Raw genomic sequence first — 22611 nt, 5'->3', positions numbered from 1 at the left:
ACGTTTAGCAGGACAGGCCTTATTATCAACACTTTGCAGATAGGTAAACAGAGCCTCAGAGGGACTCTTATTGTTGCCCAGGACCATCTGATTAGTGTGTTTTTCAGCCAAGAGTTAAACCCGGGAGTTTTGGTTTCAAGTTCAAGCCGCTTGGGTTTTGCTGAGCCGATAAGAAGCAGTCTGAGCCACAGGACTCCCCTGAAATCAGTTGCTTTTTTTTAACAGAGCTAAGTCAAGTGCCAGTATGGAGCTGGAGGGCATGGAGAACTGCTGGTCATTGAATCATCGGGAGATCCCACTTCATTACCACATTTGCAACTTCTTGAGTAAGATTTAGCATCCTAAGAATACAGAATGCCTTTTGAGAAAATTTCTCAAGCTCTGTTGCATAACCTGTGCCCACTGTGGGCGTTATAGTATCCTCCATGGGGAGTGCTCAGGACTGAGCAGGGAAACACGTTGGCCAGGTAGGTGACCGAGACAGGTCTCATATCCCTGGCCTTAAGCTCCCTGGGGCCTAGGACCTGTCACGTGATGAACCTCCTTGAGTCCATCCAAACCCCTGCTGATCATAAGCCTCCTTTAGGATATAAAATCACCCCAAAGGAATCAGAAACCATCTCCATTTCCTCTCCCCACTTCTTTGGACTCTAGCTTCCTTTTCATCGCCTCTGTCCCAGAGCTCAGTTTTGCAGGCCAAGGGTCCTTTTGCAATTGTTTGAAAAGCCTGTGGGTGAGAGGTAGAAACTCTTGTTCCTTCACTGTCAGATGGTTTTAGAGCAGATGGGCAGTACAGGCCCGAGTCCTGATCTTTTGTCTTCCCAAAGAAAACCATCACCTTGGAATGTGTCTCATTAACCAGTAAAATGCAAAGAGGGGAACTCTTCTGTCTGGGAGAGCTCACAGAGTTGCTACAGCCCAGTCAGCTACAGTCCAGATGGAGAGTTCATTCCCTCCATAGTGTCCTGGACTGGGGTGGGAGAGCCATGCAGCAGGCCTGGGGGGTAGGACAGCTGCTGTCTCAGATGCTGTAGATGAGAGGAGCTCACTCATGAGGAGCTGAGCCCAGCCCTGAGTTGTCTGGGATCAGGATCTCTTTGTGGGGATACCTAAGACTGCTCACTTCCACCAGGCTGATGTTTTACTGAGCACAAAGGTGGGTGGGTTTCAGGCCAGAACAGCAGTAGAATAGCCCAGAGAGGGAGTCAGGAGCAGGAGAGAGGGCAGCCTTACTCCAGCCATCAAGGAGGAGGTAAGCATCTGCACCTGTAGGGCCAGCCCTGTTCTGAGCCACAGCACATGCCTGTAGGCAAGCCAGGGCACTTGCTCAGGGGCTGGAGCTAGGCACAGGCAAGTATTGCTGGGAGTCTTTGCTAGGGTTTTAATTCAGAAACCTAAGATTGGAGGGGAAAAGCCAATCAGCCTTGCTATTTCTCCTGCTGCATTTTGTGCTCCTGCTCACTGTTCTAGGTCCAGCATTAAGCAGAGGCTAAGATAAGCTTGTCAGCTGAGCTGGCTTCAGATGTACACTCCCCTTAAGGAGTCCCAGGTCACACAGCCCTGCCCTTTGCTCTCTGGTCATCTTCCCAATCAGTGCTTAGCCTCTTCCCTAAACAGCTCTCCACCCTGCAGAAAGACCTTTCTGGCAGTATAGCTCAGCTGTGAGCTAGTAAGTAAGTAAGTAAGCGAAGTCGCTCAGTCGTGTCCGACTCTTTGCGACCCCATGGACTGTAGCCCACCAGGCTTCTCTGTCCATGGGATTCTCCAGGCAAGAATCCTAGAGTGGGTTGCCATTTCCTTCTCCAGCCGTTCTTCCCGACGCAGGGATTGAATCCGGGTCTCCTGTATTGCAGGCAGGCACTTTAACCTCTGATCCACCAGGGAAGAGTGTGGACCATCTAAGAGGTCAGGCCTCAGAAAAAAGGATGCAGGTGATCTGGACCTCTGCAGGCGTTCCCCCTCCTCATTTGCGGTCAGAGACCCTGTTACATAAGTGCCTAAAACAGGGGGACCTCCTCTCATGATCCTTTCCCCCAGCTGTGAGGGTGGAATGAGGGGGAAGAGCCCCCCTTCACCCCACCAGGGCTCAGCTCAAGGGGAGACCATAACAGAGCCTCAGACACCATTGACTGGGCCTGGAGGCAGGCAGCACTTTTCCGTCCCTGTGCCTGGCCTGGGTCCCCACCGTGATCCATGGTGGCCCTTTCCACTCATTTTAGTGGAAATGAGTTCAGACCTGCAGTGAAGTTCCAAGGCCTCCCTCTGCTCCCAGCCCCACCCATTGCTCTTTCATTACCTCTTCTACCAGGTTGGGGAGCATCGTTCACAGGCCCCATCTGCAAATAGCCCTGCTCTCCCCAGTGTTCAGCTCTCTTGCCCCACCTTCCTTCCAAACCCAGTCTCCACAACTTCCTATTCCCCCATCAAACCCCTGCCTCCCAGCTCCCTCCCACCCTCTTTCTTCTTGTCCCCTGCACTTGCTGAGGGGAGAGAGCCCCTGACACAGCACTGACGTCATTCCCCACCCTCCACCTCCTCTGCTCCCTCCCTGCAGCGGGCACAGACTCCCCTACAGAAGGCTGCAGGAGACCAGCTGTCCTCACATTCCCTTCCCTTTGCCCTCTGCTGGCTAGGCTAACCTGTGCCTTTGTTCTCTCTTTCTCCAGGTGAGAGTGGGTACCTGAGGTGCCAGGTCCCCTGCCTCATCCCCCATGAATGCTGTGGGAAGCCCCGAGGAACAGGAGCTTCAAGAGCTGGGGAGCGGAGCCTGGGACAACCCCACCTACAGCGGTCCCCCCTCCCCTCAAGGGACCCTCCAGATCTGCACCATCTCCAATGCAGTGCTGCCTCAACCCCAGCCCAAGCAGCCTGAAGATGGACCCCAGGAAAAGGCACACAGGACCCTGGTGTCCAGCTGCTGCCTTCGCATCTGTCATGGCATCAGAGGTGCCTGGTGGGGGGAGGCACCTCCTGAGATACTGGGGTTGGGAGAAGGGACCAGCTGAGGCTTTGGGAAGGGGATACAGTATGAAGAAGATGTATCTTTGGGGTTTGTGAACGGTCTGTGTCAGATCTGAATGCCCCAGAGTACAGAGGCTAGTGTGGTGGTCTCTCAGAGGGAAAGCCTGGCACAGTCATCTCTTGGGGACCCAGAAGCGTATGTGGGAGCTAGTTTGAGGGAAGACATGGATGTGATGATACCCTAGCCTGCCCCACCTGGGGTAAGGTGATGGGAAAAGGGGCTGGGGTGGAAACGAACATAAATTCCAGGGACTGGTTGGTGGGATAATTGGAAGGAACCCTGCTGTGGGAATTCTGGACATCTTTCCAATGTTCCTCCCTTTAGGACTTTGGGGAACAACCTTGACTGAGAACACAGCTGAGAACCGGGAGCTGTATGTCAAGACCACCCTGCGGGAGCTTTTGGTATACGTCGTGTTCCTGGTGGACATCTGTCTCTGTGAGTAACGTCTGTCTCTGTGTACATCTGTGTGTGATCAGCACCTGTGTGTACAGCAACTGTGTACACACCTCTGTGGGCAGCGTCTGTGGGGACAGCTTCCTCTACTTGTGTGAGCAGAGGGTCCTAGGATCCTTGGATTCACCGTGTCCTAGGATCTTTATATCAATAATAACATTCTATTTTATACCTTTCCAGCTTCAGGCCTTTTAATTAAAAAGAACACGTCACTGAGTTCAGGAGAAAAAGGCAGACTGTGGGAAAACTTCATACAAGTGGCTTTGTCAAGAGTTACAAGGGGGAATCCACTTTTTTGTTGTTGTTTGTTTCATTTTTAGGGGAATCCACTTTTTAAGTTCAAGTTCTTGATACTGACTTAGCAACCACTGTTCTCTGTTAGTAGGTGGAAGTTTTTAACCTTCTGTAAAGAGTGGATGACACTCTTTTCTGTTCAGAAAAAAATAGTTTGGTGGGCTTCACATAGTTATCTTGGACTAGGTTTGATCCACACTTCTTTGGAGGCGGGAAGAAAAAGATTCAGGCAGGCCTTAGAACTCACATCCCTAATAAAAGGGTTAAAGATGCAAATGGTGTGGTAATCAGTGCAGCTAAGATTCTCCCATGTGAGAGAGCACCATGCCACAGGTATGGAGGGAAGCTTATCTGAAGCTCTATCTATGGATATAAGCTGGGAAGGTTTGGTCTGTCCCTTGAGAGAAGCAAGTGAAAAGCTAGATCAGTGAGTCATGGAAGAACAAATAACTGGGGTTCGTGATAAAGATGGATTGAACAGATGCTATAAGGCCTATAGGTAAGCGTGCTTTGAACTTGGTTAATTGCTGCTTTAAGTTCTCGCATAAGTGAATTTTGGTTAGTTTGATAGAGTTGTGTGGGTACGTGTGTGTTGACTTGAAGCTGCAGCTTAGATCATACAGCTAAGGTGCCTCCATTACTAGGTGACTTTATACCTCACAGAGGGCTTCCCTGGTAGCTCAGCTTAAAGAATCCACTTGCAATGCAAGAGACCCCAGTCGATTTCTGGGTCAGGAAGATCCCCTGGAGAAGGCTTAGGTTACCCACTTCAGTATTCTTGGGCTTCCCTGGTGGCTCAGATGGTTAAAAAAAATCTCCCTGCAATGCAGGAGACCTGGATTTGATGCCTGGGTTGGGAAGATCCCCTGGAGGAGGGTATGGCAACTCAGTCTAGTATTCTTGCCTGGAGAATCCCCATGGGTAGAGAAGCCTGGTGGGCTACAGTCCACAGGGAGGCAAAGAATCAGACATGACTGAGCAGCTAAGCACAGCACATACCTCACAGAAGTCTCTGTTCTTTCTAGGTTGCATAAATGTTCTGCAAGTAGAATCTGAAGATCTGATAATATAATTTTGGTTAAAAATTTCATCATGTTTGTGAGCCATCCACATCTATATGAGCCCTCTAGGAAAGCTGAGGGCTGTTTTGGTTGTACTCGGTTGGGACTCATTCTGTGGGGAGAGGAGGGTGGTTCTATGTTTACCATAGGCCATCAGCACGGGCTGAGACAGAGTACCTGGGGAGCAACAGTCGACCCAGGGCATGTTTTGTGGGACCCATTTTATTCCTCTCTGCAAATGACTGTCACAAATTCATTTGTTGACATACTGTCTTTTTGTCTCAACCATCTGCTAGGAAGGAGTGTTTCTCTCTGTTTTCAGATCCTATGACAGCAGCTGTAACATGCAGGCAGAGCCTTTCTTTATAAATGACTGGAAAGTCTCTATTTCCAGAGCAAGATTGGGAGGTTTCTGGATCCCTACAGTTAGAGTGAACCATTCTGGCTTCAGGGTGGGAAGCTACAGTTCTCAGAGCCCAGTAGTCCATCTGCTCACATTCTCCACTTTTTGAGATCCCAACGCACTGCCGAACACTAGGTGGTCTGTAACTTGCCAAAGTCTGAGTCATAGACTCAATCCAATGATCACAGAATCTTTGAGTGGCCAGGAGCTTTACAGGTCATCTAGTTGAAAGAGAAGGAAACGGCAACCCACTCCAGTGTTCTTGCCTGGAGAATCCCAGGGACGGGGGAGCCTGGTGGGCTGCCGTCTATGGGGTTGCACAGAGTCGGACACGACTGAAGCGACTCAGCAGCAGCAGCAGCAGCAGCAGCAGCTCAAAGAGATAGAAATCCTTTCTCCTTGACCCTCCCTGTGGTGCTCTGTCAGGTGACTACAACCTGTGGTGCATCCGTGAGAGTTCCACTGTTTCACGGGGCAGCCCTATTTCCTTCCATCCATGGAGCTCCCCCTTCTGTACCAGACCCTGGACCGAGATAAGCAGAGATGACTGATCCTTGGGCCTTTCAGGGGCTCAACCTTCTCCTTTTGAGAACTCCCCTCTATTGAGCCATCTACTTCTCTGTTACTCTCCAAAGTGACAATTCTTCAGCTGTGTGAATGAATGTGGTGATCTGTTCTCTGAATTAGATGCCTGCTAATTTCCCACTAAACCAATCATTATAAAATGGTTTCCAGAAGTGGTATTATGCAGAGATTGAAGGCATGGGCTCAAACACAGATTGGGTTCAAACACCATGTTCTACCATTTACCAGGTGAGGGACCTTGAGTAAGTAGCTTAACTTCTTTGAGTTTTTGTTTTCTCTTCTATACCTACCCAGTCTAATAAGATTCTTACATGAGATACAAGAAGTAAGATCCATGGACTCATTACTTCCATGCCTAGCATATATATTCCATAATGCTCACCATCCTGATTGCCTGTCTCCAGGCCTGATCTATGTGATACCCCTAATGGACAAAATACTCCATAGTCAATCCAACCAGTTCAGAGTTCTGTGATGCTGTTACTCCAGAACTGAGGGATGTATGAGGACAGGCAGAGGAAGTAATGTCTGAACTAAAACCTGAATGAGGAGGAGAATTCCGCTCCCTCAGAAAGGTGAAGATGAGGAAGTTTCTGGGTAAAGGGAATAATGTGTGCCAAGCCCCAGAAATGACAGAAGGCACAGTTTAGTGAGAGTGCATCAGTGTGGCTGGAGCAGGGATTTGAAGAACAAAGTGGTAAAGGCAGACAAGGCCAGCCATTTAAGCAGAGGGTGTAGTGAAGGGCTTTATAAGGTATAATAAGTAGTTGGGATATTATCCTGAGGACCCTGTAAAGTCTTATAAGTACAGACTGCCAGCCCCCCTCAAGAACTTTCTTTTGAAAGAGAATTTGGAGGCCTTCATATTCTGATGATTCCTACAACATGCAACAGAATACCACTAATACTAGTTTCCTAGGCCCCCTCTTCTCACAGCCCCTTCCTTGCTTCAGGCTAATTTTCAGATAACACTGAGCCTTTGACAAGGTCTCAACGGGGCTTCTTTGGTGCTCTCCAGGGTCCTGACCTCACCTTTCTAGCATCTTCGCTTCTTCACTCAGCCTCCCTGAGCTCTGGCCATCTGCAACTAGACTAAATATTCTCAGTGGGGATGATGTAGCCCTCAAAGGAGTGAAAATAGTTGCCTTCAGGGCAAAACAACCCCGCATAGCTATTTCTATAGCTTTTGGATCTCCGAAGGACCCTAGTGCATGAGCTAATGTAGAAAATGTATGTGATATTAAACTTTAATTAGGGTATAGGATAGTTAGCAAAAAATGTCTCAAGAGGCTCCTGGGTTAGGGTACAATGCAAAAAATGTTAAGAAACACTAGACTATACCTACTTTAATTTTGCTAGTTACTGTGCTGACTAAACTCTCCTGCCTAAGGATAGGGGTGCAAGTCCCAGCCATTGAATCTGGCCTAAAGCAGAATGGCTATTGTTCTATCAGGATGCTGTCTTCTAAGAACTGCCATGACATCTGGTTGGATATGTACTGTATCAATTCGCTTTTTTCCCCATCAGTTCCTGAGACTAGGTTCAGCTGCTACAGGACACATATTTGGCGTTAAGCTATGGCATAATGGAAAGATCAGGATATTGGAGTCAGAAAAACTAGATTCAGATGCCAGCTCTTCTCCTTACTAGTTTTGTGATTTTAAGTACTTCCTTGTTGGTAGAACAAGGATAATAATACTTATGGAGATAATGTATAAAGAACCTCACACAATCATTGATAGTATTTATCTTTGTGTGTAGGGGATTTCCAAATTCTTGAACTTTTAGTCTGCTGGTAAAAAAAAGTACCTTTCAAGAAAGAAGCAAGTCTGAAAAGACTGTATACTGTAGGATTCTGACTATGTGACATTCTGGAAAAGGCAAAACTATGGAGATAGTGGAAGGACCCCTCACCTCCACACACACAGAGCCAGGGTGGTGCCTGTTATGATTGATGAGGTTACGTTGCCACATCATCATCATCCAAAGTCCATACTTCACATTATGGTCACTCTTGATGCTGTATATTCTGGGGGTTTAGAATGGAATTCTCCAGGCTAGAATACTGGAGTGGGTAGCCTTTCCCTTCTCCAGGGGATCTTCCCAACCCAGGGGTCGAACCCAGGTCGCATGCATTGCAGGCAGATTCTTTACCAGCTGAGCCACAGGGGAAGCCATATGCCATAGTATATGACTGATGAAGTCATGTCGCCTCGTCACCATATTGTGTACTTTCTCTTGGAATTATATCATAGTTGCTCATGTTTCTAAGTGTTTTTTATATTTTCATTTTAATGACTACAGTCACACCACAGATGACTAAAACATTTCTCCTGTTATTTCAGTATTTGCCTAGAATAGGTAAATATATCAATACTTGCTGCTTTTTTTCACCACTTTTGTTGAATTACCTCCTTGGAATTTCCAGGGAGAGAGGTTACTATGCCAAAGACAGGAATGTCTTCTTAGTACTTGCTATGTGCTGTTATTTTGCCTCTGTAAGCAATCATATAAATTTATTATATTGCTAGCATTGTAAGATCACACCAATTTTGTCACAACTTTGATAACATTGAATATTCTTATTTATAATTTTTAGTATTAAATAGGCATAACAGTACAGTTTGCCTTAATTTACTTGTCTGTGGTCAAATAAGTGAGGATGGACAGTTTTCTCATGTTTTAATATATTGTGTGTTTATTTTTGTATAAATTGCAGAAGAAATACATTTTAAGAAGAGCAAGGAAGAAGATTGGGGGTGAAGTTTGGCACATTAGACCCTAAGTGAGGGACCAACCACCAAGGGGCTCACTTCCAAGATGTGGGTTCCTGGGGCTGGAAAGAATAGTCAGCTAGGTCAGGCATCACCTACACAGCAATTTGGCCTGGGATGTGCACTAGTAAACTATGGTAGTTAGCCATACTAACTACATTTCTTCTCCATTATGCTTTGGTTCAGGAACTGGGTGGATCTAGACACCAGGGCATTTGGAGTCTCATCTGGTTAAAATAAATCTGTCTTTTTGATAGAGGCATTATGGGTGAACTATCAATCTTTTCATAATAACCATATCAGTTGTGCAGTCCTTTAAATCTTACAAAGAGCTTTCACACCTGTTATCTCATTTGATTCTGACAGCAATCCTGTAAGGAGTAGATACTATTATTTCCGTTCCACAGCTTAGAAAGCTGTTATGATTGTCATTATGAATAGTCCAGGTATGATCAATAATTCAGTCTGGTTCCTGATGGGTAGAGTCACTCCTATTCCTGGGCAGAGAAAGTGCTTAAGAATGATCTTCCTGCCCCCTCCCCTTCCCTCCCACCATCATGCTATTTCTGAAAGGGCTTCCAGCCTTTTGTCTTCTTGGCAGGATGGCTGTAGCCTTTTGTTGATGGAGGAGACATTGAAGGTCTTTGTGTAGAAACAATGGCTGTTTGTTTTAGGAGACAGTATTGTTATCTCAAAGGCGCACCTGGGACTGTCCCTCACTCCCCTCGAATAGAAGCAGCTCTGAGCCAAGACAAGGCTGGATCTGGTCACCATGGAGCTGTAGAGGAGGACAAAGACCGTTGGCCTTATATCTACACACCAATTAATGTCAACTGGATGTTCTTTATCCACTACTGGTTGTCAGGAAATGCCTGCCTCTGTTCACTCAGCTTTCTTTTAGTGGATTTTAAGGTTCTGTCTGTAGACTGATGGAATCTTACACTAACAGGAGAGGCTGGAGTAAGCTTGGAGATTAGGAAGAATATGTCTCTTTTTTAGATTGAGATACAATTGATAATGTACTATTGTATTAGTTTTAGAGGTACAACATGATCTGATATACTTACATATTGTTAAAGGATTACCACAGTAAGTTTAGTTAAGTTTAGTTTATCAGCACATATAATTACAGTTTTTTTTTTTCTTATAATGAGAACTTTTAAGATCTACTATCTTAGCAGGTTTTCAAATATAGTCACCAGCCCTGTGGCCCAAGACTCACTTCTTATAACTGGAAATTTTTACATTTTGGCCACTTTCACCCATTTTGCCCACCTCCTGCATCTGTTAACCACCAATCTGTTCTCTGTATCTATGAGTTCAGGAGGTTGAGATGGTTTTCTTTTTTGGGTTTTTTTTTTTTTTTTGGTTCTTTGTTTTTTAAGATTCTACCAGTAAGTAAAGTCACACAGTATTTCTCTCTTTACATACACACATACATGCATCACCTTCTCTATCCATTCATCCATCAGTGTTTCCATGTCTTGGTTATTGCAAATAATATTGCAGTAAACATAGGGGTGTACAGACTTCGTTTCCTTTGAATAAATACCTAGAAATAAATTTACTGGATCATATGATAATTTTATTTTTAATTTTTTGAGAAACCTTCACAGAAGATGGCTTTCTTAACTGAGTGTCCCTAGAATTAACAAAGAAAGGAACAGAAAGATATTAGAGGGTAAGGAAATATCTTTGGGTGAGCCCCAACCCCCATGTGGCTGTAATGATGGCAGAAGATAATGGGTCATATAGAATCATAACATTAGTGAAGGCACAGTGGTGATGGAGATAGTATGGGACCTGGAATAAGATGACTTCCTTCAAATGATGGTGAGACCACTTATTAGACATGTGCCTTTGATAAGATGTAAGTCAGGATATTTAAATCCCTGGAGGCCTTGATTTCCTTGTATTTCAAATGAGGATAATGTCTGCTTTGTGAGACTAGTGGGGGGAAAAAAGTACTTAATATGGTGCTTGGCGTATAGTAGGCTTTCAATAAATACCAGTTGTCATTCCACATCATTTCCATAAATTTGGAAAACATGGAAATGAAAAGTTTAACCCACCAGAACCTGAGATCTGTTTGAAAATACCAGTATAATGCTTAGCAAGGATCAGAAAGACCAGCCCTCCAGATGAGGTTGCCAAAGATTAAGAATGGCCATAAGGGGGCTTCCCTGGTGGTCCAGTGGCTAAGACTCCATGCTCCCAATGCAGGGGCATGGGTTTTGATCCCTGGTTAGGGAACTAGATCTCACATGCCACAATTAAGAGTTTACTGGTTGCAACTAAGACCTGGCATAGTGAAAAAAAAAAAAATAGGATGACCGTGGGATAATAATTTCATGCCTCTACTAGCATACTTAGTTAACCATGGCCCATCCAGACCCAGAGAATTAAGATGTCCTTCTAGTACTAGGGTGAGATGATCTGAGTCAATTAAACCTAAATGATAGAGATTTAGGCCCTACCAGCAGGCTTTGGGGCTTCCCTAGTGGCTCAGGGAGTAAAGAATCCACCTATAATGCAGAAGACTCGGTTCGATCCCTGGATTAGAAAAATCCCCTGGAGGAGGGCATGGCAATCCACTCCAGTATTCTTGCCTAGAGAGTCCCCATGGACCGAGGAGCCTGGCAGGCTGCAGTCCATGGAGTTGCAAAGAGTCGGACATGGCTGAGTGACTAAGCACAGCACAGCACAGCAGGCTTGGATCTGTGTTTGCTGTAGCAGAATTCCCTGGTGCCCTGGGATTTCCAGGGCTGGATCACTCTTAGAAGATCAGCGGGTCTGGACATACCTGTCCAGTGCTGAATGATAATTTGTCATTTAGTTTTCTCCCATTTGGGGGGCTGTCACTGGTCTCTAGAAACAAACCATACATTTAAATGCTAGATCTTAGGATCAGGGAAAGGGTTTTTCAGAACTATGACTATGCTTGAGGCTTCCCAGGTAGGTCAGTGGTAAAGAATCCACCTGCCAATACAGGAGATGTGGGTTTGATCCTTGGATTGGGAAGATCCCTGGAGAAGAAAATGGCAACCTATTCTAATATTAGTGCTTGGGAAATCCCATGGATAAAGGATCCTGGCAGGCTATAGTCCATGGGGTCACAAAAGAGTCATACATGACTTAAGAACTAAAAACCAATAGCAACATGACATGCTTCAGGCAAGTGCAGAAGTGCAGGCACCACCAGCTGATGAAATCTGGGCCGCTGCCAGCGTAAGCGGCCAGGGAAAGAACGCACAGTTCACATTTAGAAGGCATGAGTCTGAGTGCTGACTCTGCCTCTTGCCAGCTAAATGACCTGAGCTAGTCAAAATAACTCTGAACCTCATGATTCATAGGGAACTGCTCATGGGTAAGGTGGAATAATCACACCATGTCTGACCGGCTATTTGGAAATGTGCAGGGGAAAGGTCTTTGTAAAGTATGTACTGTGGCACACAGATAAGGGATTATAATAATATTGATAATGATCTCTTTACACTATGGGATGGCGGCAGGGGAAAGCCTAGGGTTTTAAGTTCAGGCAGATTCTCAAGTCTGGGTGGAGGCGCTAGTCACAAAAATAGGCAAAGGGCAGTGGTCCTAAAAGGTGTGCTCTAAGGACACCTGGATATATCCTGAGACCCTTTCAGGGCTTCCTGAGAACAAAATGTTTGTGAACCACTGACTTAGAGAATGAATCTGAGCTAGTCAACCCTAATTATTTCACAGCATTGAGGAAAAGGCCAAATGAGACAAAGAGAGCTTATTAGGAAAAAGTTCAGATGAAGGACAAGAGCCTGGGTATTCACACATTGATTCATTCAAACATATATGAAGTCCTGGCTTCCCTAGTGGCTCAGCTGGTAAAGAATTGAGACCTGGGTTCAATCCCTGGCTGGGGAAGATCCCCTGGAGAAGGAAATAGCAACCTCCTTCAGTGTTCTTGCCTGGAGAATTCCATGGACAGAGGAGCTGGGCAGGCTATAGTCCATGGGATCTCAAAGAGTCAGACACAACTGAATGACTGACTTTCACTTTTCACTATGTCAGGCCCTAGGCCAACTGTAAAAGGGTTTGAAATACAGAGATTCACCCTCTGCCTTCAAGGAGGAAAGATGGTAGAAATGTAAAGCAACAGTGTCATGGTGTGATGAATACAATGGTGAAGGGGTGAGCTGGACTATGGCAAGATGTGGGGGATGAAATAGTCAGAGCAATCTGGAAGGCTTGCAGCTCCCAGAGGCAGGCAAGTGTTTGCATCTGAGGAGACCCAGAGTCAATGCCAGAGAGGCCTAAAGTCATTGCTATTTGCTTGCTTGTTTGTTTTAACATCGTTGGCTTTCAGCCTGGAGGAGGCAGGGGTTGGAGGACGTAGCCAGAGCCAGCTAAGGCCTCAGACTACAGAAACACAAGAACTTTGCTGTACTCCGAGTCTGAAAGGACAAGTATAACAGGAAAATGTAAAACAGTATTTTTCCTCATTCCTTACAAAAAATTCCAACCCCCTCCCCCAAATTTCTGGGAACATCTTTATTGAAATGTTGTTTTAAAAAGTCCAATAAGGCCACTGTTATTAACCACTATTAACAGTTTGGTGTGTATCATTTGAGCCATTTTCTAGGCACATAACAAATGGTGGTGGTGGTGGTTTAGTCTCTAAGTCATGTCCAACTCTTGTAGCCCCATGGATTGTAGCCTGCCAGGCTCCTCTGTCTATGGGGTTTCCTAGGCAAGAATACTGGAGTGGGTTGCCATTTCCTTCTCCAGGGGGATCTTCCAGACCCAGAGATTGAACCCATATCTGCTGCATTGCAGGCAGATTCTTTACAGCTGAGAGCTTATGGTGAACAATGTTGGATTCCTGATCTCCAAAGAAGATTTAGCTTCAGGACCAGGGACCAGGCTTGATCACTCAAGAGCTTTTGTGTAGCAGTTTTATTAAAGTACGAAAAGAGACAGAGAAAGCTTCTGATACAGACATCAGAAGGGGGATTAGGAGTGGCCCCCAGCGAGTGTTAGCAAAGGAGTTATACTTTTTAAATTGGTTATCACAATAAATTAAAAGAATGTCTCAAGGTTCCATGGGGTCAAAAAGAGTATGACACAACTCACTCCAGTACTCTTGCCTGGAGAATCCCATGGACAGAGGAGCTTGGTGGGCCACAGTCCATGGGTCGCAAAGAGTCAGACATGACTGAGCGCCTTCACTTCAATTCAAATACACACACACAGACCCACTCCAACAGTTTGCATTTTAAGATAACAGGATTAGTCAGAAGGTTTTTAAGAAGTAGAAACCTCTCAACCAGGATACATTGTTGTTCTATAATCCTTCAGTTCAGTTCAGTTCAGTTGCTCAGTCGTGTCTGACTCTTTGCGACCCCATGATCTCAGCACGTCAGGCCTCCATGTCCATCACCAACTCCTGGAGTTCACCCAAACTCATGTCCATCGAGTCAGTGATACCATGCAGCCATCTCATCCTCTGTCGTCCCCTTCTCCTCCTGCCCCCAATCCCTCCCAGCATCAGGGTCTTTTCCAGTGAGTCAACTCTTCGCATGAGATGGCCAAAGTATTGGAGTTTAAGCCTTACCATCAGTCCTTCCAAAGAACACCCAGGGCTAATCTCCTTTAGGATAGACTGGTTGGATCTCCTTGCAGTCCAAGGGACTTGCAAGAGTCTTCTCCAGCACCACAGTTTGAAAGTATCAATTCTTCGGCACTCAGCTTTCTTCACAGTCCAACTCCCACATCCATACATGACCACTGGAAAAACCATAGCCTTGACTAGACGGACCTTTGTTGGCAAAGTAATGTCTCTAATTTTCAATATGCTATCTAGATTCGTCATAACTTTCCTTCCAAGGAGTAAGCATCTTTTAATTTCATGGCTGCAGTCACCATCTGCAGTGATTTTGGAGCCCCAAAAAATAAAGTCTGACACTGTTTCCTCATCTATTTCCCATGAAGTGATGGGATCAGATGCCATGATCTTAGTTTTCTGAATGTTGAGCTTTAAGCCAACTTTTTCACTCTCCTCCTTCACTTTCATCAAGAGGCTTTTAGTTCCTCTTCACTTTCTGCCATAAGGGTGGTGTCGTCTGCATATCTGTTATTGATACATCTCCCGGCAATCTTGACTACAGCTTGTGCTTCTTCCAGCCCAGCGTTTCTCATGATGTACTCTGCATAGAAGTTAAATAAGCAGAGTGATAATATACAGCCTTGATGTACTCCTTTTCCTATTTGGAACCAGTCTGTTGTTCCATGTCCGGTTCTAAAAGTTGCCTCCTGACCTACATATAGGTTTCTCAAGAGGCAGGTCAGGTGGTCTGGTATGCCCATCTCTTTCAGAATTTTCTACAGTTTACTGTGATCCACACAGTCAAAGGTTTTGGCATAGTCAAGAAAGCAGAAATAGATGTTTTTCTGGAACTCTCTTGCTTTTTCCATGATCCAGCGGATATTGGCAATTTGATCTCTGGTTCCTTTGCCTTTTCTGAAACCAGCCTGAACATCTGGAAGTTCATGGTTCACGTATTGCTGAAGCCTGGCTTGGAGAATTTTGAGCATTACTTTACTAGCATGTGAGATGAGTGCAACTGTGCAGTAGTTTGAGCATTCTTTGGCATTGCCTTTCTTTGGGATTGGAATGAAAACTGACCTTTTCCAGTCCTGTGGCCACTGCTGAGTGTTCCAAACTTGCTGGCATATTGAGTGCAGCACTTTCAAGGCATCATCTTTCAGGATTTAACTCAACTGTAATTCCATCACCTCCACTAGCTTTGTTCATAATGATGCTTTCTAAGGCCCACTTGACTTCACATTCCAGGATGTATGGCTCTAGGTGAGTGATCACACCATTGTGATTATCTGGGTTGTGAAGATCTTTTTTGTAGAGTTCTTCTGTGTATTCTTGCCACCTCTTCTTAATATCTTCTGCTTCTGTTAAGTCCATACCATTTCTGTCCTTTACTGAGCCCATCTTTGCATGAAATGTTCCCTTGGTATCTCTAATTTTCTTGAAGAGATCTCTAGTCTTTCCCATTCTGTTTTCCTCTATTTCTTTGCATTGATCACTGAGGAAGGCTTTCTTATCTCTCCTTGCTCTTCTTTGGAATTCTGCATTCAAATGGGAATATCTCCTTTTCTCCTTTGCTTTTCGCTTCTCTTCTTTTCACAGCAATTTGTAAGGCCTCTTCAGACAGCCATTTTGCTTTTTTGCATTTCTTTTCCATGGGGATGGTCTTGATCCCTGTCTCCTGTACGATGTCACAAACCTCCATCCATAGTTCATCAGGTACTCTGTCTATCATATCTAGTCCCTTAAATCTATTTCTCACTTCCACTGTATAATCATAAGGGATTTGATTTAGGTCATACCTGAATGGTCGAGTGGTTTTCCCTACTTTCTTCAATTTAAGTCTGAATTTGGCAATAAGGAGTTCGTGATCTGAGCCATAGTCAGCTCCCTGTCTTGTTTTTGCTGACTGTATTGAGCTTCTCCATCTTTGGCTGCAAAGAATATAATCAGTCTGATTTCAGTGTTGACCATCTGGTGATGTCCATGTGTAGAGTCTTCTCTTGTGTTGTTGGAAGAGGGTGTTTGCTATGACAAGTGTGTTCTCTTGGCAAAATGCTATTAGTCTTTGCCCTGCTTCATTCTGTACTCCAAGGCCAAATTTGCCTGTTGCTCCAGGTGTTTCTTGACTTCCTACTTTTGCATTCCAGTCCCCTATAATGAGAAGGACATCTTTTAAAGGTGTTAGTTCTAAAAGGTCTTGTAGGTTTTCATAGAACCGTTCAACTTCAGCTTCTTCAGCATTACTGGTTGGGGCATAGACTTGGATTACTGTGATATTGAATGGTTTGCCTTGGAAACGAACAGAGATCATTCTGTCGTTTTTGAGACTGCATCCAAGTACTGCATTTCAGACTCTCTTGTTGACCATGATGGCTACTCCATTTCTTCTAAGGGATTCCTGCCTGCAGTAGTAGATATAATGGTCATCTGAGTTAAATTCACTCATTCCAGTCCATTTTAGTTGGCTGATTCCTACAATGTCGACGTTCACTCTTGCCATCTCCTGTTTGACCACTTCCAATTTGCCTTGATTCATGGACCTAACATTCCAGGTTCCTATGCAATATTGCTCTTTACAGCATCAGACCTTGCTTCTATTACCAGTCACATCCATAGCTGGCTATTGTTTTTGCTTTGGCTCCATCCCTTCATTCGTTCTATAATCCTTAGTACAGAGTTTAGACTGAGTTGCTTGTTGTGTAATCCTCAGGCTTAAAGAAAAAAGCGTTTTATGTGACTAAGAGCATGTGACTAGTGTTGTTTGTTGTTGTAATCATCAGGCTTAAGGAAAAAACGTTTTATGTGACTAAGGAATGTAGAGGGAAAAAAAGTTTTTCCTTTCCTCCTCCTTGAAAATTCCAGACCCCTATCTCCCCCTGGGGACCCCAGACTTCTTATCAACCCACCTAGGAATTAACTCTCTCACCACTGAGCCATAAGGAAAGCCCAGGCACATATAGGTAGAAATTTTAGAAAAGAGACTTTGGTTGTTCTGGGCAAACAGATGAAATGTACCCTGAAGATGATAAGCATAGGAGGCCTTCCCAAGATGTTGATGGCTGATGGCAATAAAGTCAGTGTAGGATCTCTTGATGCACTTTGTAGAAACTAACTCACACTTCAGAATATCTGCGAGAAACTGACAGCTTGCAGTGAAGGCAGGAATCAGATACAGTGCTTCTTGCTGGGTACTTCTTCGTTTTTAAAAATATTTATTTATGTTTTTACTTATTTATTTGGGTATGACAGGTCTCAGTTGCAGCATGTGGGATCTAGTTCCCTGACCAGGGATGGAACCTGGGCCCCCTGCATTGGGAGCACAGAGTCTTTGCCACCTAACCACCAAGAATGTCCCTGGGTACTTCTATATCCTGGCCCACCTCTCCCAGTGTCTCCTTTCTTCTCTCTCATCTCTCTCCCCAGATGCCAGTCCACTTTGCTTTCTTCTCATTTACCTCTGCCCAAAGTATTTGAATCTTCTTTCCTTTTTTAAAAAAAAACTTTAAATAGCATATTTATTCCCTGCCTTATTTTACAGAGCAATGTAAGGTAAATGTAGTAACCCACACACTAAACTAGAAAATCCTATACAGATAAAATGTGTTTTCAGAGGAAACAGAGTTGGAAGATTAAGACCAGGACAGAATTAAAATAAGATTATGCAAAAATACCTTCCTTCAGACAGATTAAAGTTGGGCTTCAATTCTGAATTTCATTAGTATAAGTAAACAAGAGAAGAAATTTGTTACACAATTTGCACCGTACATAAGGATAAAAATGAACATTTATTAGCAGAAGTAAATTTTACGTTGATACCTAGGTCAATGAATACATTATAGTGAGGCTTCCTGTAGTTGGTAAACCAGCTCTTCTGATGGCCTGGGTTTTTTTAACTTTTTTTCCCATGTTTATTTTTTTCTGTTTCCTTTAAATTTTTTTAAATTATGAAAATATGATAACACATTTAAGGAAACTTGGAAAAAACAGAACAAAGTTACATATAATTCTGCTATACAATTATTTTTTAAGTAGATAAATTAAGATTTTTAATTGGAGTTTCAATATCAAACTCTCAAAACTTAATAGAATGAATATACAGAGAAGTAGAAGGATATACCTGAAAAGCATTCAACATAATTAAGATTTATACAATTTTCACAAAACAATAGGATACAAATTCTATTGAAGTTCCCATAGACTATAAACTAGAAAACACTAGAACATATCCAGGGACTTAAGACCAGGTGCAAATATATCATGGTCTAAAGGTATTGAAATCATACAGAGTCTGTTCTCTTATCATTGTGGAATTATACTAGGGATTACTATCAAAAGATATTTGAAAATAATCCACGTACCTTCACTTTACCTTTACCACGTAGTTTTAAGTGCAATATAACATTTCTAAGAGAGATCTTTGACATACCCATCGAAAGCCTCAATAAAATTAGAAGATTGAAAAAGCACAGAGGGTGATTGCAGAGAAGAAAGCATTTAAATGAGAAATTAATATCAAACAGAAATTAATACCAAAGATACTTTAAAAATCCCATGTATTTGGAAATTAAATGTCCACTTTTAAATGATGGATATATCTAAGAAGCCATAGCAAGGAAAATTAGAAAATATTTTGTAATAGAATAAAAATGAGAATTCAACAGAATTTGTTGCATATAGCTGAAGCTGCTCAGTGCAATTAAATACAATGTGGAATCTTGAGTAAGATATGAAATCAAATAGTGGACACTAGCATAAAATTTTGTGAAATTTGAACAAAATCTGTACTTTAGTTAATAATACTCTATCACATGTTAATTTCCTATTTTTTTAAACATGATATTTCTTTATATTCTCAGAATTGGATGAGAAGTTTCAAGCCTCATTCAAATTTTTTATTTTTTAAAAACTCAGTAAGATAATAAACTTTCTAGACTTTTAGCAGTAATATTAGATGCCAAAATATGTGGAACTATATCAAAGTTTTGAGTGAATATAAATTCAAAATCTCTCATTCTATTCATACCAAGTCAAACAAGTAGAATCAAAATGTTATAAAATTTTTATCTAGGCAAAAATCCATAAGTTTTCTAAAATATATTTATTATATTATACATACTATTTATATACATGTATACAAAACTTTTCTGTGACTTTTGATAAAGGCTTGAGAAAGAACATAAAAAAGACAGAGAAATTGGAAACCATAAACTAAATGAAATGGGAGAAGTGAATATGAAACAGAAAAAGAGAAACAAACTAGATAAAAGTAAAAGATCATCATATAGTTTAGTTGTTTTTAAAGGTGGTTGCTGATTAGAAACATATCTGGAGTTTTGGAGGAAAAAAGCAATACCTGAGTATTTGTATTTTTCAAAAAATTCCAAGATAATTCTGATATGCCTCTGGATTGTTAAGTGATTACAGGTTTTTCTATTAAATGGTAGTTTCAGTGATACAGAATTCTATTATTTTCTGCTGACCAGTCATGATATAATTGTTGTATTAAGCAGAAATCACAATAATGGAAGAGGTTTATCAGTTTTCATTATCAATAGCCAGACAAAAAGATCATTACAATTGTAAACCGTAATGGAAATGTGATTAACCTAACAATATAAAATAATTACATACAATCTGGGAGGTTAATTAGAGTGTGATAAGTAAAAGTGCATACTTGCACATGTTTTATTTTTTAAAAATAATTATTTTAATTGGAGGCTAATTACTTTACAATATTGTAGTGGTTTTTGGCAAACATCGACATGAATCAGCCATGGGTGCACATGTGTTCCCCATCCAGAACCCTCCTTCCACCTCCCTCCACACCCCATCCCCCAGGGTCATCCCTGTGCACCAGCCCTGAGCACCCTGTCTCACTTGCACATGTTTTTATCCACCCAGCCAGTCTGTCTTTTGGTTGGTGCATTTAATCCATTTACATTTAAAGGAATTACTGATATGTATGATCCTATTGTCATTTTCTTAATTGTTTTGGGTTTATTTTATGTAGATCTTTTCCCTCTCTCATGTTTCCTGCCTAGAGATGTTCCTTTAGAATTTGTTATAAACCTGATTCGGTGGTGCTGAATTCTCTTAACTTTTGTCTGGAAAGCTTTTGCTTTCCCTGTCAAATCTGAATCAGAGTCTTGCTGGGTAGAGTGTTCTTGGTTGTAGATATTTTCTTTTCATCAGTTTAAGTATATTGTGCCATTCCCTTCTGGCTTGTAGAGTTTTTGTTGAGAAATCAACTGATAACTTTATGGGAGTTCCCCTGTATGTTGTTATTTTTCCTTTGTCACTTTTAATATTTTATCTTTGTCTTTAATTTTTGTCAGTTTGATTACTATGTGTCTCAGTGTATTTCCCCTTTGGGTTTATCCTGCCTGGGACTCTCTGCACTTCCTGGACTTGGTTGACTATTTCTTTTCCCATATTAGGGAAGTTGTCAGCTATTATCTTTTCAAATATTTTCCCAGGTGCCTTCTCTCTCACTCTTCTCCTTCTGGGACCCCTATGATGTGAATGTTGGTGCATTAAATGTTGTCCCAAGAGTCTCTTAGGCTGTCTTTTTTTTTTTTTCTTTCTTTCTTTTTTCTATATTCTGTTCTGCAGCAGTGATTTCCACCATTCTCTCCTCCAGGTCACTTATCTGTGCTTCTGCCTCAGTTATTCTGCTATTGATTCCTTCCAGGGTATTATTCATCTCTGTTCTTTAGTTCTTCTAGGTCTTTGGTAAACATTTCTTGCATAGTCTCCATTCTGTTTCTGAGATCCTAGATCACTTTCACTATCATTATTCTGAATTCTTTTTCTGGAAGGTTGCCTATCTTCACTTCATTTAATTGTTTTTCTAGAATTTTATCTTGTCTCTTCATCTGGGACATAATCCTCTGATTTTTCATCCTGATTAGCTTTCTATAATATGGTTTTGTTCTAGCTGCTGTGGGATTGTGGTTCTTGCTTATTCTGACTGGTGGATGAGGCTAAGAGGCTTGTATAAACTTCCTGATTAGAGGGACTAGCAGTGATAAAAACTGGGTCTTGATCTGGTAGGCAGGGCCATGCTTGCTGCTAAGTCTCGTCAGTCATGTCCGACTCTGTGCAACCCCATAGACGGCACCCCACCAGGCTCCCCCGTCCCTGGGACTCTCCAGGCAAGAATACTGGAGTAGGTTGCCGTTTCCTTCTCCAATGCATGAAAATGAAAAATGAAAGGGAAGTCACTCAGTTGTGTCTGACTCTTTGCGACCCCATGGACTGCAGCCTACCAGGCTCCTCCATCCATGGGATTTTCCACGCAAGAGTACTGGAGTGGGGTGCCATTGCCTTCTCCATGCTTAGTAAAGCTTTAATCCAATTTTCTGCTAATGTGTGGGATTTGTTCCCTCCCTGTTAGTTGTTTGGCCTGAGGTGACCCAGCCCTGGGATCTGCAGGGCTCTGTGGTAGGGTTAGGGCTTCCTGGGTAGCTCAGCTAGTAAATAATCTGTCTGCAATTCAGGAAAATCAGGTTCAGTTCTTAGTTGGGAAGATCTCCTAGAGAAGGATTAAACTACCCACACCAGTATTCTTGGGCTTCCCTGGTGGCTCAGACGGTAAAGAAGTCACCTGCAATGCAGGAGACCTGGGTTCGATTCCTGGGATGGGAAGATCCCCTGGAGGAGGGCATGGCAACCCACTGCAGTATTCTTGCCTGGAGAATCCCCATGGACAGAGGAGCCCGGCGGGCTACAGTCCATGGGGTCACAAAGAGTCAGACACAACTGACCGACTAAGCACAGCCCAGAACAGCATGGTAGGGTTAATGGCAACCTCCAAGAGGACTTAAGCCAAGGGGCAGCTTCCAGGACTGCTGCTGCCAGTGCCCTTGTCCCTGCAGTGAGCCACTGCCGACCCATGCCACCACACGAGACCCTCCAACACTAGCAGGTAGGCCTGGTTCAGTATCCTCTGCTGCTTTCCCCTGGGTCTTGATGTGCACAAGATTTTGTTTGTGCCTTCCAAGACTGGAGTCTCTGTTTCCCCTACTCCTGTGGAAATCCTGTAATCAAATCCCGCTGGCCTTCAAAGTCAGATTTTCTGGGGATTCCCAGTCCTTTTGCTGGATCCCCAGAATGGGAAGCCTGACATGGGGCTCAGAATATTCAGAACAGTGGGAGAATTTCTTGGGTATTATCATTCTCCAGTTTGTGGGTTGCCCATCCAGCAGATATCAGTTAAGTTGCTTGGTCATGCCCGATTCTTTGCAACCCCATGGACTGCAGCATGCTAGGTTTCCCTGCCCATCACCAACTCCCAGAGCTTGCTCAAACTCATATGCCTCGAGTTGGTGATGGCATCCAACCATCTCATCCTCTGTCATCCCCTTCTCCTCCTGCCTTCAATCTTTCCCAGCATCAGGATCTTTACTAAGGAGTCAGTTCTTCTCATCAGGTGA

The 22611-nt window shown here is 43.3% G+C and overlaps 1 protein-coding gene across 2 annotated transcripts in view; it reads left to right on the top strand.

Moving 5' to 3' along the window:
* The window catches only part of PKD2L1 (polycystin 2 like 1, transient receptor potential cation channel), a 59662-nt gene that overhangs the window by 12677 nt on the left and 24374 nt on the right, over positions 1-22611 (top strand). The window contains exons 3-5 of one of the 2 annotated variants that reach the window (XM_060405122.1): positions 226-326; positions 2667-2946; positions 3347-3460. In XM_060405122.1, the coding sequence (XP_060261105.1) occupies positions 2712-2946; positions 3347-3460 (349 nt within the window). In that variant the 5' untranslated portion in view covers positions 226-326; positions 2667-2711. The remainder of the gene's footprint in view (positions 1-225; positions 327-2666; positions 2947-3346; positions 3461-22611) is intronic. The other variant, XM_015103379.4, reaches the window with a different exon arrangement.

The sequence above is a fragment of the Ovis aries genome, chromosome 22 (genome assembly GCF_016772045.2).
Source record: "Ovis aries strain OAR_USU_Benz2616 breed Rambouillet chromosome 22, ARS-UI_Ramb_v3.0, whole genome shotgun sequence".
NCBI lineage: Eukaryota > Metazoa > Chordata > Mammalia > Artiodactyla > Bovidae > Ovis > Ovis aries.
This window is presented reverse-complemented; position numbering and strand designations above follow the sequence as displayed.